The sequence below is a fragment of the Crotalus tigris genome, unplaced genomic scaffold (genome assembly GCF_016545835.1).
Source record: "Crotalus tigris isolate CLP2741 ecotype Arizona unplaced genomic scaffold, ASM1654583v1 scf7180000017546.9332058, whole genome shotgun sequence".
In the NCBI taxonomy this organism is placed as follows: Eukaryota; Metazoa; Chordata; class Lepidosauria; order Squamata; family Viperidae; genus Crotalus; species Crotalus tigris.
The window spans coordinates 5,401,539-5,417,104 of NW_024096465.1; the positions used below are offsets into that span (position 1 = coordinate 5,401,539).

The following is a 15,566-nucleotide window of genomic DNA, read 5'->3' on the forward strand; positions in this document are numbered from 1 at the left end:
TAATCTCTTTATTTGAAAGAGATTTTTTTTAGATAATTAGAGGGACCTAGATACAGGTAATCCTTGACTTATGAAAACGACAGGGATCAGAAAATTCAGCATTATGCATGGGTGAGGCATCATGTGATTTTATTAGGTGAGGCATCATGTGATTTTACTAACTTTTTGCCATGGTTATTTTAAAAAATCACCTGCAATCATTAGGTGAGACTTGAAACCTCCTGTCAGTTCCTCACTATGCTTGCTGGAAAGATCACAAGGTAGCAATCATATGACTACAGGACACTGACTTCCGGTGGATCAAGCAGCGACGATGGCGGCTTCGTAAGATCCGTTCCCGGATCGTGTAAAATCCGGTGGGACTTTGACAATCAGCTGTCCCATGGCTTGTATCTCTTCCCTGGGAGAAAGGGAAGAGAAGAGCTGCTCAGGTAGAGGTAAGAGCTCCCCTGGATCTCTATAATTTTGGGGATCGGAGGGTAGAGCTCCCTCGGAGCCTGAGCCAACTCCGCGCTCCAGGACGTCTTTGTCCCGAAGTTCTGGGATGAAGCAAGACGCCGCTCCCACATCTGCTTTTTTTGGTGGCTTGTGAGTACTTATACACAGACGGAGCAGACCAGGAGAAAGTGGATTTAAGATTGATTGTGACTTTAACTCCTGCAAGTATCTTCTCTTTTTATTGTTTACTTTCCCTTTTGAAGAAAGTGAAAGTGAAAGGCAAAATGGCGACTGTCTTTCTTGTTTGATTTTGCAACAAAGTTAAAAGTTGAATACAGTTTATGTTTTAAATATAGAAGCAAGAATTTTGTTCTTTTGTTCTTTTTTTCTCTCCCCCCCCTTTTTATTACTATTTAAAGAACTGTGATATTATAGAGGCAAGAATTTTGCTCCTTTGAATTTAAGAGAATGGCTTCAAAATGTTTGGTCTCTGTCCCTAAAACTTCTATCTCCTCCCCAATGATTCAACCTGCTTCTCAGTCTAAACCAAAATCACCCCCACCCTCCCCTCCTCCTGAAATTTCTCTTAAAGACTTACAAGAGGCTTTAAAAATGAATGCTTTGGATATTAAAGAGGAGGTAAAAGATCTTATAATCGCAGAGAGGGCTATTACAGAAGAATTATTGGAGAAAAAAAATAAGCAAGTCAGAGATGATATACTATTTGCGTTTCAAGGTCTTGCTCTGCATATTGAAAGGATTGATGACAAAATGGAGGAGATTACTGAAAATGCAACAAGACTGGAATCTAGAATGGAGGAAGTGGAGAATAAGATAGAAATTACACAGGATGAAAAAATTATTTCACAATATAGACAAATGGAGTTTGCATTGTGTATCAGGGGATTGAAAGAAAATTCCCAGAAAAATTTAAAGATGCTTATTGTTAAAGATATTGCTTTTAACCTTGGATGGAGACCAGAAGTATTTGGGAATGAAATAGAAAATTTTTTTTAGAGTCAACTCACGGGTTGCTAGACCGAGAAACCTATCAAGAGATGTGGTTATTTATTTTTCTAGAAGATCTATCCGCAATGAAATTATACACAGAACCTAAGAATTACAGGCCAATATCATTGTTAAATGTTGATTATAAGATTTTTACTAAAATTTTGGCAAATAGCTTAATGCAGGTTATGAAGGATTTGATTCACAGTGATCTATCAGGATTTTTAACAGGGCAATATATGAAATATAATGTAAGACAAATTATTAACTTAACTGAGTATCTGGATAAGAATAATCAGATTCCTGTGGCTTTTATATTTTTGGATGCTGAAAAAGCTTTTGATCAATTAGATTGGCAATTTTTATTTTCACTGGTAGAGGAAATGAATTTTGGGGATAAGTTTTTACATGCACTTAAAGCTATATATCAGCAACAATCTGCTCAAATTGTTATTAATGGGGGACTGACTGAGATTTTTAATATTGAAAAAGGGACAAGACAAGGATGCCCATTATCTCCATTGTTATTTGTTTTAACATTGGAGATTTTGTTGATCCATATTCGAGAATCAATGGTAATTAAGGGTATAAAGATAGGAAAGAATGAGTATAAATTGCGGGCTTTTGCGGATGATCTGGTTTTAATTTTGGAACAACCAACTCAAGCGGTTGATTGTTTATTAGAACTTATAACACAGTATGGGAAAGTTTCTGGTTTTAAAGTTAATAATCACAAGACTAAGATATTACCCAAGAATATGTCAGTTAACGACAAGGAAAGTTTGGTTAAAGCTACAGGTTTTCAGATGGTGAAAAAGGTTAAATATTTGGGAGTATATTTAACTGCTTCAAATGGAAAATTGTATAAGAATAATTATGAATTATTATGGGCAAAAGTACAAAAGGATTTAAATGATTGGAAAAAATTGCAATTGTCACTGTTGGGGAGAATTTCAGCTGTAAAAATGAATGTTCTGCCAAAGTTTCTTTTTTTGTTTCAAATGATATCTATTTTAAAAAAAGATGTAAATTTGGAGGAATGGCAGAAGGGTATCAACAAATTCATTTGGGCTGGGAAAAAACCAAGGGTTAAGTTTACGATTTTGCAAGATGCCCGAGAAAGAGGAGGACTTAAGGCACTTAATTTGAAATTATATTATGATGCAGCCGCCTTAACTTGGATAAGTGATTGGCTCAATCTAACAAACAAGAACATTCTTTCTCTTGAAGGGTGGGACTTAATGTACAGTTGGCATGCATATTTAATTTTTAATAAGAAAGTGGACCGAACTTTCAAATCACACATTTTGAGGAATGCCTTATTTCGAGTTTGGAAAAAGTATTATCATAGGTTAAATTATAAAATACCTATCTGGGGGATTCCCAGACATGCAACTGAGGGAATTTCTAAGGGGATGAATTTTAACAAAATTTCGTATAAAGAATTATTAATTTGGTCAGGTTTGGACTGGCATTTAAAATCCCTAGATGTATTAAGTCAAGAAAATATTTTACAGTCATGGTTTCAATATCTACAAATAGTGGACAGGTGGACTGTAGATAAGAAAGAGGGAATAACATTAGAAGATGAAAATTTGGTTATTCAGATTAAAGATCAGAGTCAGGCCCATATAAAAAGAATTTACAATGCTTTACTAGAATTAGACTCTGAAACAGAATTGGTTAAAGACTGTATGATTAAATGGGCTCAGAATATCCAGGATCTGATCCCATTGGACTTATGGGAGATAATTTGGATCAGAAATGTTAAATTTACACAAGCCCAAAATTTGAGGGAAAATTTTTATAAAATGTTTTATAGATGGCATCTAGATCCTAAAAAATTATCTTGTATGTATTCTAATTTACAACCCAAATGTTGGAGATGTGATAATATGGATGTGACATATTTCCACATTTGGTGGAATTGTAAAAAGGTAAAGGCTTTTTGGATTATGATTTGGTGGAACATTCAAAAGATTTTTAGAAGGAAGATAAAGTTTATTCCTCAACTATTTTTATTGGGTATTTTTGTGGACTTAAATGACAAAGAAACTATTTTAATGTTGAATTTATTAACTGCAGCAAGGTTACTAGTAGGCTCATATTGGAAGAAAGATTTGTTGCCTGCTTTAGAAGAATGGATATTTAAAGTTTCTAGCTTTGCAGAAATGGCAAAAATTTCTGCTTATTTGAAGGATCATACACAAGAAAGATATATTATTGTATGGAGAAGATGGATAGATTATATTCAGAAAAAGTATGGGACAGATTATATTCAGAAAAAGTATGGGACTACAAAGCTTCATTTATTTTATGAGTAAATTTTATAGTAAATGTTGTAGAGATTTGTTTATGATGTAATTTAAGGTGAGTTAAAGGCTAAGTATGATAATTTTTTTCTTTCTTTTTTCTTTTCTTTTTTTTATTGTTAACTTTGTTATTAATAACCCTGTACTCTGCTCTGGGAAGTGAGGGTGGGTGGGTGGGTGAGTAAGGATAATATAGATATGATAGTTTATGAGAGAGGTGCTTCTTGGGCATTTCCCCTATGCTGCGTTCATGTGTTTGAGAGGGATGAGAGGGGAGGAAGGTGTAGGGAGGAAGTAGGATGGTAAGAGGAGAAGGGGAAGGAAAGAGATAGGAGGGGAGGAAAAAAAACACAAAAATGACTACAGGACACTGTAATTGTCTTATGTGTGAGGTCATTTAGCAAATGCCTGGATTGTGATCACATGATTGCAGAGACCTTGCAAAGGTCACAAGTGGGAGGACATGTCAGTTTTTCAGTGCCACTGTAACTTTGAATAGTCACTAATGAATGGTCATAAAGTAGGGCTACCTGTATATGAAATAAAATACAATTTTGAAAACTTGAAAGATAAAGAAACATCAAAGGAACCAGAAATGAAATCAAATATATGCTCTCCTTGGTCCAGTTGCAGGATTTTTTAATAACTGAACAAGCCAGAGTGAATCTGTTAATTTAATGTTTATCTTAAGGCAAAATGTTAGTTCTGTCAGTTCTCTCATTGTCATTTTCTCATTTCCCACTGGATTTGTTACATCTATGAATGGAAACTTCAAATTAAATCTTATTTATGTATTATCTGATATTGTGAAATTATCAGAAACCAAGCTATTATTGCAGGATCCAACATGAGTTAGTCAGCAGGGCCATAGGTTAGTCTTCTGAGCTTTCAGACTCATGCAGGAGCCCATCTTCAGGGAACTTCTCTCTATCGGAATGTGTCTTTGGACTACTCTATGCCTCATATTTATATGATGCTTGGTTGGGTGTGGCTTCCTATTTGCTGACTGGTTGATGGCCAGCTATTCGCTGTGGTTTCCTTGTGCTACCAAATCCTTGCTCCTAAGTATCTGATAAGTTGGTGGTAAATCAGCTCTCCTGTTGACTGACAAGGGGCCTGTTTCTCAGGCTTCAATCATTTTCCTGGCTATCTTTTTATCTGCTCCATTAACAATCTTAATAGCTGAGAAATTGAATGTATATCCTTGTTCACTGCAATGTCAGATTACCAACGAGTTTGGGTCTCCTTATCTGATTCTCGCCTGTGTTCTTGCAATCTGGTGTTTAGCTTCCTCCCCATCTGTCCTACATAGTCACAGAGGCAATCTGGTAGATTACATTAGAAGTATCTCCCACCTCCAAGAGATCTTTGCAAAGCATGATTTGTCCTCATATGATAGCCTCTGGGCAGTGTGTAATGCCCACTTGCAGATCTTGAAACTGTGTTCTACTGCTTCTGACCCTTATTGGATTCTGCAACATTATCCTGGGACCTGTATATTTGCCTTCATACATGAACTATTACTCTAATATTAATACAGAAGATACATTAATAAATGTGATGTGGGAGTGATTTAGTTGCTTTCCACTACAGCAATGGACAATCTGTAATCTTTACCTACTTACTGGATCTTTTTTATGTATCTTTCATATTCATCAAGGTTATATTGCAAAAACTACAATTTGATTCTGATTAGAAATAGTCTTCAAATATTGTTGGAAATTGTGACCCTTGTTCACTTTTACAACATCCCTGCCTTGCTAATTCCAAAACTCAATAGCTGAGGGGAAATCTAAGGCGTGGTCCTGTTTTCCCTTCCAGCAATTCTAAGCAGTTATTTTAAGACTTCCATGCTCTTCTCAATGTCCTACTATAAACTACCAGTTTCTTGTTATTAGATGTAGAAAGCAATACACAAATATTTTTTTTTTGTTTCTTTTTATGGCTAAGAACCATGAGTTGACCATTATGTATTTATTTAAAAAAAACTAGAAGGGAACAAAAATTCAAAACAATTGTTAAAGCATTGTTTTAAAGTGATAGACTTATTTGCCAATTGCACTTAAGTAAATGATGCAATACTATTGAATAAACTAATTTCATAATGTAGCTGCTTAAAACCTCTTCACTCCAGAAGACATGTTTTACTTAGTACAGTCCATAAAATAAAACATGCTAATTCAGAGTATAAGTAAACAAGACAAAAACTGAACAATAATTTCCCTACTCTTTTCAAAGCCTAAAAGTAGCAAGTTAACAATAATGTCATAAATTATCATCATCATCATCCCCACCACCACTCCAAGTATAAAATGAAGCCACTGTCTATCCTGGTAGAAATTAATTCATAATCTTTCCAGCTTAAGCAAGTGAAAAATCAAGGAACAGTTTTGCTGATCTGGAGGATCATATTATTTTTGGTAGCTTCTATTTTTTTAAATAACAATATAAATTTGTCTAAAATATTCTTGCAGTAAGAATTTTACTTACTGTATCCCATATCTGAAGTTTTATCTGTTTCCCATCAATGGTTATCATTCGAGCACCAAATTCTACACCTGAGTAATAAACAAAATGAAACCCATCATTTTTTTTAGTTTGGATTAACTATATACAAAAACAAGAAGAAAAATACACAAAATTATAAAAGAAGAAAATGATCTACATCATTCTTTCAAAATCACTGCAATATTGTTCTCCAGTTGCTTCAGTATTCTAGTTCCTTTACACTATTTGCTACAGATTTACTAAGTTTCCATTCATGCCAGACATTATATATAATAGTTTCTAGCACAAAGATGGCTCATACTCAAACGCATACTACTGTAGCATGAAGATGCCTTACTAATCATTTCTAAAGGACATAGCATTATGACTTTGCCTTTATCTCTGCAGGCTACTGCAGAGACAACTTATATTCATTTTGGCATTTAGACTGACACGCACATGAACATCACTAACATCACTAACATCACTGATGATGTTAGTGATAACATGAATTGGGATCTGTCTAATTCTAAGTTACAGCTTGAAGCTGTAGCACGTATGCCCTCTCCCTCCAGAGAGTGAGCGTTACCTACCATGTCATTTTAGGATTGGACTACAGGACAGAAAGGGTACCTGGATTCCACAGAAGGATCTCTCCAGATAATGTCTGCCTGGCTCATTCTGAAACTCTAGTCAAATCTTATGCGTGGCCATAGTTTATTTTTATTTCTCCGTGGGCAGGTGCCACATTCCCTTCCTCTTTTGAGAGGCAAAATGCAGCCAGGAGAATTCATTAATTGTGAGCAATAGCCAGCTTCAACAATGAGACAGTACAGGAGTCATTGTGACAATACAATCAATGTTGGCATATATTTCTGCTAATTCAAGAACTAGAGGAAAACATTTAATCACAACCATGAGGAAATGCCAGAAAAAAATTTAAACTGCTGCATTTGAACTGTGGTAGGAAAAATAAGAATAATCCTCCCAAAGTATGATTTTCTCCATCAAAAATAAGCAAACAGAAAATAGATAAAAGAAATTTATACTTTAAGAAGTAGTATACTATATGCCTCTTTTTTTTTAAAGTTACTTCCTAGTAACTCACTGCTATTAAATACACAAGAAAATAAATATATGTTAATTGAACTATATCTACACATCAAGAGAGACATAATTCATACAATTTTAAAGTGATGTTTTATTTTTGGAAAACATTTTAGAAACTGGATGCATTCTGCATGATTTAAACTGGCATTATTACTGTGTAGTAAACAACAGGGCTAAAATAGTTTTATCAAAAAATAAGCAGCATGCTAGTGTTGTGTGTTCCTTTCCATTAACGTGACTGCATAAAACCTAAAACCACACTCATAAATGCTTGTTTATCACAAGAACACAGAATTTATGCTTTTGGAAAGGTCTCCAAAAAGAGGTTTACATATTGTTCAGAAAACTTCACCCTTTTCCTAAAACCAGAGGTGGGAAATGTGATGGCCAAAGCCAAAAATCATTTTTGAAGGGTTCCGTATTGACTGTATGACAGGAAGGTAGGATTGGTTTTGAGGAAATTTTAGGAGACTTCCTTGACAGGCTACAGGAATAACTTTTCTAATATTTTCAATACAAGGTTGTTACTAGGAAGAAAATGGTTATCTCCTTTCTCCCCCAAATCATCCATACTTTAATAAGATTTTAAAATAGTTTTCACTGTTTACAAGCTTACCTGTTGTTATGTATTTCTGTGTGTTTATGTCAGGGCTTTTTTCTCATAGAATGCCCAGAACGGAGTTCCAGCACCTTTTTTGGATGGAACCTTGTAGGGTAGGCAAGGCGGGTTGTATGACGTGTGTGAGTTTTGGCACCTTTTTTTTTTTTTTAAGAAAAAAAGCACTGGTTTATGTATATATGTGTGTGTGGGTGAAGGACTCTCTAAATGAATGACTACGGATAGTCCTAGATTTACAACCAAAATTGAGCCCAAAATTTCTGTTGTTAAGTGAGACACTTGTTAAGTGAATTTTACAACTTTCCTTGCCTCAGTTGTCAAGTGAATCACTGCAGTTGATTAGTTAGTAATCCGTTTAAGTAAACCTGGCTTTCCCATTGACTTTGCTTGTCAGAAGGTCACAAAACGTGATCACATGACCTTATGACAGCAACGGTCATAAATACGAATCAGTTGCCAAGCATCTGAATTTTGATCACATGACCATGGGGATGCTGCAAAGGTCATAACTGTGAAAAATGGCCATAAGTCACTTTTTTCCAGTGCTGTTGTAATTTTGAACGGTCACTAAATGAACTGTTGTAAATTGAGAACTCCTTGTACAAGTCTCCACTAGAGAGCAACATATTCTGTTCCCATCTTCCTATTTTTCTGATCATTTTAAGAAAAAAAAAAGAGTTCCCCAGATTTACCATTACTTGAAAAGATTATCCTGGCTTGTTATTTCCTCACATACCATTGTTTCTGGTTCTCAAAGAAAATGATAAGTTATCATTTCCAGTTTATTTGCTAAGTACATGCTTCCTGGCCCAATCAAAAATCACATAATAGAGCTGATGAATCACATGAATCAACAGTTTGCCCACAGTAAACTAAAATTCCCTAGATTTTTCGCACAACTATGAAAAACAGTATACAAATATAATTACCGTATATTCCGGCGTATAAGACGACTTTCTAAACACTTAAAATCTTCGCAAAAGTGGGGGGTCGTCTTATACGCCGGAAAAATATTACTCAGCAAGTTTTCTCTTCCCCCCCCCCTCTCTCTCACTCAAAAAGAGTCCTAGGGTTATTATTAAAACCAGCCGATCAACTAAAGATATCTCTGAGAGTACGATAGGCATTATCTGGCTGTTGTGACGGTAAGATTTCCTGGAGGTTTAATCCCCATTCTATAATGCTACATTGCAAACCGTCTCCTCTCTTCTTCCCTCCCTTTTGCATCCCAATTCCTTGCCCACCCCTCCAGAACTGCGGATTGGTAGTGGCCATCCCCTGATTAATTCATTCAAAGGAAGTAGAAAGGGATGGCCCATGTAATGGGGAAGGGGGGAAAAGAATTGTAGGGTGGTTTTTTTATATAATGAAAACAAACCTAAGCATCTGCGTCCATTCGAGGCACTTTTCAGTGCTTCTTCATGCAAGCTTTTCAGCGTTTACCTCTCACTGCCGGTGAGAGTAGCTTGGGGGAGGCGGAGCTTATGGGTCTGGAAGGGGAGGGGTGTCAGCTAAATTCCTCTCGGAGTTAAGAAGCAGGAATGGAGTGGGGACAGAAAACAGCTACACAATCCTTTTGCCCGAGCTTATGCAAGCAGTTTCTCCCCCCCCTGCCTAAATAAACTTGCATGGTGCATTTGTGGTGTTATTTATGACAGATCCTGGCTGGTCAATCTGGCTCCCATCTATAAGTACTGTAGTGCACTGAGTTTTAATAACAAATTAAAAGGAAAGCATTTACTCCCCCCCCCATTACCTGAAAAGGGGGCAACTTATCACATTTATGGAAATGCAAGTTTTCGAAGGGCGAATGCCTTTCTTACTTAGCTTATTAACTGCTTCCTTTCCTTCTTCCCTAAACATTCTGGCTGTCTCCAATTTCATTCTTGGTAGTGTTGCTTTAAAAAACTGCTGAGAAGTCCTTTTGCAGGCAGGGCAATTTTCATCAAGGTGTGTGTGCGATTGACAAGGCAGAGCCTTTGAAAAACAGGCAGGCTTTCTGCTCACTCAGCTTGGAGAGGCTGTGGAGTATTCGCAGGGTGGAAGACTGAGAGGAGGAGATCCCTGTGTGCAGCCTGTTTGCTCCAAGCCAAAGCTTGCTACTGGGGGGAGGGCAATGGAAGGGACCCAGGGAGTCACACGCATGCCTACATGTGCACGCACACACCCTGAGCTACTCATTTGGACTTACAGGTGGCCAATGAGAACTCAGAAACTGTGCTCCCTTTCCCCCTCCCTCATGGAATTAGCTTGTCCATTTTTTCCCTAGGGCCTATACAGGAGTAGGCAATCTTGGCTCTTTTATGACTCATGGACTTCAACTCCCAGAATTCCTGAGCCAGCATAGCTGGCTCAGGAATTCTGGAAGTTGAAGTCCATGAGTCATAAAAGAGCCAAGGTTGCCTACCCCTGGCCTATAAGATGACAGGAAGGGTTGGGCAGGCAGGGAGAGCTGATCCACCCAATCCAAGCAGGCTTTGTATACAACAACCAGCTAAGGTTCATCGCTTGCTGTGATTGGCTGGTTGTTGTATACTGGGTACATACAGTACAGCACCAGTATCTGTACCAGTTCATACAGTACAGCACCAATACATACAGTACAGTATACAAATGTCCAATAGTCAAGACCCTATCATGGCTCCACCAGCAAGAAGAAGGAAATATGAAGCCAGTTTCAAACTTAAAGTTGTAAACTTTGCCATGGAACATAATAACTGCGCTGCTGCAAGACAATATGGAGTAACAGAAAAGATGGTTCGGGACTGGAAGGCAAATGAAAAAGCATTAAAGAGTATGCCAAGGGGTAAGTGTGCATTAAGAAGAGGCACCCCACATTGGCCAGAACTTGAAAAACATGTAGCAGACATGGTGAATGAGCATCGCCAAAACGGTTATGTAGTGACACGAAATAAAATACGTTTGTTTGCACTTCAGTGGGCCAAATCTAACCCAGATCACAGCAACAGATTTAAGGCCACTGCATCCTGGTGTACTAGATTCTTGGAAAGGCATAATATGGTACTGAGGCAAAAGACGAAAATTGCACAAAAATTACCTGCAGATCTTGATAGCAAAGTAATTAGTTTCCATCAATACATAATACAACAGCGCATTAAACATGGCTATGCATTAAGTAGTATTGGAAATATGGATGAAACTCCAATGAATTTTGATATGGTTGGAAATAAAACTGTCCATCAGAAAGGTGAAAAAACAATTTTAATTAAAACAACAGGACATGAGAAGTCCAGTTTTACAGTGGTACTAGCATGCACAGCTGATGGTGCCAAACTGAGACCAATGATTATTTTTAAAAGAAAAACAATGCCAAAACTCAAGTTCCCTGTTGGTTGTTTTGTACATGTGAATGAAAAAGGCTGGATGGATGAAGAAGGGGTAAAGCTATGGCTTGATAATGTATGGAGCAGGCGACCAGGTGGACTTATTCAAAAACGTAGTCTACTGGTGTGGGATATGTTCAGGGCTCATTTAACTCCCAGCACCAAGCAAAAGCTTGCAAGACTAAACACAGATGTGGCAGTTATTCCTGCAGGATTAACATCGTTAGTACAGCCACTGGATGTATGCCTAAACAAGCCATTTAAAGATCGCATTCGAGAACAGTGGAATGAATGGATGGTTAGTGGCGAAAAGTCATTCACAAAAGGAGGAAACATGCGTGCTCCACAATTGGATGTTTTGTGCAAGTTTGTCATAAAAGCCTGGAATGATATTGATGCAGAAACAATAATCAAGTCTTTCAAGAAGTGTGGCATATCAAATTCATTAGATGGTATGGAGGACGACTACTTGTGGCAAGATGAAGAGGAAGCCGAAGCTGAGACCACACCATCTGATACGGAATTCGATCCATACGATGACTGCCTTGCAAATGTATCACAAGATGTCATTGATATTTTTATGATATCAGATGATGAACAGGATGATTTTAAAGGCTTTTAAAGGGAAAGTATCATGCCAGCAAAACCTATAAAAATAGCTTGCAGTTATGATGGGCGTTGCTGACTCGCCAGGGACTGCCCGGCACTTGCTCTCTCTATTGTTTGTTATCTTCCTCCTATCATCATCAGTTCCAGTTTGGTTGACAGCTTAGAAAACAAATAGCATGGCAGCTCCCATGGGTTTATTGTCTTATCCTTCCTTTCAGCTTTAGAGTGAATTAGGAAAAGTTTAATCACTTGCACTGTTTTATGTTTACATGTTTGATGACAAACAGCCTTATGTTTATAAGTGACAGTTTTCCTGCTAAGTACCTTTATGCCATAAGCATTTGAATTAAAATTACCATATTGAAATCAAATCTGATGTTTTTTAATTTTTATTTGGTGTGCGTTGAAAGAGGGGTAGTCTTATACGGCGAGTATAGCCCAAACTCTATATTTTAACTGGAAAAGTTGGGGGTCGTCTTATACGCCCAGTCGTCTTATACGCCGGAATATACGGTATAATTGTGGAAATAATAATTGTTCAATATATATCTAAATTACATATCAAATGGATTAGGAACCATTTATGTACGAATCTTAAATCCAATGTTTAAATTTCATGTATTTCAAATTTTGACACACAGAATTATCATCTTTCATCATTTACCTACTAAGGACTTACCTATAGTAAGGTCATGAACTGGTTGAAACCTTTTGTCTGTAAACTGCAACAATAAACATGATTTTCCAACACCTGAAAAACAGGAATTTCAAGAATCTGCAGTTGTACAATATTTGCTGAAATGAAAGTATTTAAAGATACACACTCATTAAAACATGTTTCTGAAGTCTAAAAAGACTATTGCTATCCTCTAATCTCAGCAAATTATTTTAATCTGCACACATAGCAAAAAAAGTGATTTAGAACTCATTATTCCCATGACACTGTGAGAGTTAGAATCCACATGTATACAGGTGGTCCTCGAATTACAACCATAACGAATCCTGTCCATTACAGTTGGAAGTCAGAACAAATATTAAATGAACTACCTCACCAACCATCCCTGCTCTCCCTAGTGCAATCGCAAGCATGCAATTAAGTTTAGTAAATTAAATTGTTAAAGAGGATAGAGATTGGAGGAATGAGGTGGGGAATTTAGTTTCAGCACCTAAGGGGGTGGGAGCTGGGAGAAAAAGATAAACAAGTCTGCCTCTCCCACCTTTTTTTGTTTTCTTTAAGAAATGTCAATTTTGGGGTGATGGAGGGGGTTAAAGCAAGGGAAAGATTTTTGGAAAGCTCATCCTAAAGCTGCTACCTTAGCATACAGGGTCTGGTTTCCTAAGGCCTAGCAAGAGCCAGGAGAGCCTTGCAGTTTCCCAATGGCCAGCTGATTAGGGCAGAAAGCTCTGAAAGCAGCCACCATTTCTGCAGAAAATTGGCTGACAATGCTGACTGCTTTCAGGAGGTATGCGAGCAGGCCCAAGTCCTGTAGAGTACCTTTGGGATGGATAAGGAGGAGAGAGGTGAGGGGCTCTAAAGCGTCTCCCTGGTTGATCATAAGGACAAATGCAGTCCTCATAACTTTGAAACAGGTTCGTATGTAATTTTGGGATGTCTGTTGTAACTCTGTATTTTTTTTCATTAAAGGTTTTTAAAAATTTTATACAATATATATCCCAAATCCCTCCCACCCCTCCCCCCTCCCCAGAGCTGATTACAGGGTTACAAATAAACATCATAAACTAACTTACATTACCTAATTATACAAACAGTCAAATCCATAACATGCTTTAACTCCTTTTCAAAATAAATATTAACAAATTAAATACAAAAATAATATAATTAAACCATAAAACTAAGAATAATATAAATTCTACCATATTAAACTATTAGTAATAATCTGAAATTTACTCATAAACTAGATAATACTTTTTAATCTCATATTTATTCTGAATATAATCTATCCATCTTCTCCAAACTGAAATATATCTTTCTTGTGAGTAGTCCTTCAAATAAGTGGAAATCTTTGCCATTTCTGCTAAATTAGACATCTTGAGTATCCATTCTTCCATAGAAGGCAAAGAATCTTTCTTCCAATATTGCCCCACCAATAATCTTGCAGCTGTTATAAGATTCAACATCAAATTAATCTCTTTAACATCAAAATCTACAATAACACTTAACTCTGTATTTTTGATAAGACCTGTTTTACTTCAAGTACTACTTGTAAATCTGATTCAAGTGAATCTTGAGTCAACTAAAGCACTTTGTACCAATATTATAAATCCCTATCAAAAGATTCAAACCAGTCATAACATTTCATGAGCAATGAAATATTTCTCGGATCTTTTAGAAAGAGAGACACTTAAAATAAATAAGGAGAAAAAAGTTTGAAATGCTTTCGATCTTGCTTCTCCAGGTTAGTAGATGAGCAAAAGGACTATTGGGTGTACTTTCTATTTACCAGTAAGTGTGCAAAAGGGATTCTTCATTTACTTTTCTTTGGATTTAGTAGATTTTTTAAAGAATAACTTAACTTTAGAAACTCCACAGTTACCCTGCTGTATGTTGATAAGATTATCCATTTTTGGAGTGGTAAAGCCAGCTAATTGAAAAACAAATCAAACAGAACCACTGTTTCCAATTTTTAAAGACTCCCCTTGCAACCCCCCCAAACTCTTAACCTGTTAACTAGTCTTATCCCCAAGTTTTTATAAATAATACTGAATTAAACACAACAATCAAATAAATTATACTTCCTCTAAAAAAATTATGGGCAGAAAACAATTGCTCAGAACAGGGCTTTGCAACCCGTGGTACGTGTACCACTGGTGGTACTTCAGCACCTTAGCAGGTGGTATGTGTACGACTGATTGAAAAGCACTGCAAAAAAAAGTGTTAAAAAAGTGTAAAAGTGGATGAGCTGAAGTGGCAGCAGTGCCAGAGAGGCCTGGGGGAGAGTCAGCTGGAGCTGCGATGTTGCTGAGGCTCTGCTGAGAGCCCAGGGTCGGCATGTGGCTACAGCTGATCGGCACTTCTGGTGGCCTGGGGGGTGGTTGGCAGCCACACACAGTCTTCAGGTGGAGATTCAGCTGGAGCAGTGGTGTTGCTGAGGCTCCAGTGAGCCCATGATCGGCATATGCACCTCCAGCTGATCGGCGCTTCTAGCATACCAGAAGAGAAAAGGAGGAGGAGGGGGGAGAGAGGAGAGGATATGAAAGGAGGAGGGGGGAAAGAGAAGAGGATATAAAAGAAGGAGAGGGAGCGAAGAAAGGATATAAAAGGAGGAGTAAAACTGGTACTTCCCCCCTTTTTTACAGAATGTAACATTTTATTAGATTATAGAATAAAATACAAAAGCAAATAGTAGGACACAGTGGGGAGGAAAAAGGGAAAGAAAAATGAGGGGGAGAAGGAAAAAAGCAAAGCAAAGACACTGACTTCCAACTTCTTCTGTTGCAGTAGAATGAAGCATTAACATTAAATCTCAACTTTTTACTTTTCCGTAATAGTATAAACTAGCCATTTCTATAACAAATTAATCTAATCGTGAAACCCAAAATTCCTCCCCTTTTTTAGTGATCAGGTTTTAAGCACCTTGCTAAGCACTGGTGGTACTTAAATATTGTCATGTCCTAAAA

General features: G+C 37.1%; 1 protein-coding gene across 2 annotated transcripts in view; it reads right to left on the reverse strand.

The window, feature by feature from the left end:
- Positions 1-15,566, reverse strand: part of RAB2A (RAB2A, member RAS oncogene family) — a 49,596-nt gene that overhangs the window by 21,787 nt on the left and 12,243 nt on the right. Inside the window, exons 2-3 of one of the 2 annotated variants that reach the window (XM_039335824.1) lie at positions 12,607-12,678; positions 6,249-6,316 (exon numbers count right to left, since the gene is read on the reverse strand). In XM_039335824.1, the coding sequence (XP_039191758.1) occupies positions 6,249-6,316; positions 12,607-12,678 (140 nt within the window). Of the gene's footprint in view, positions 1-6,248; positions 6,317-12,606; positions 12,679-14,022; positions 15,090-15,566 lie in introns of those variants that run through there. The other variant, XM_039335827.1, reaches the window with a different exon arrangement.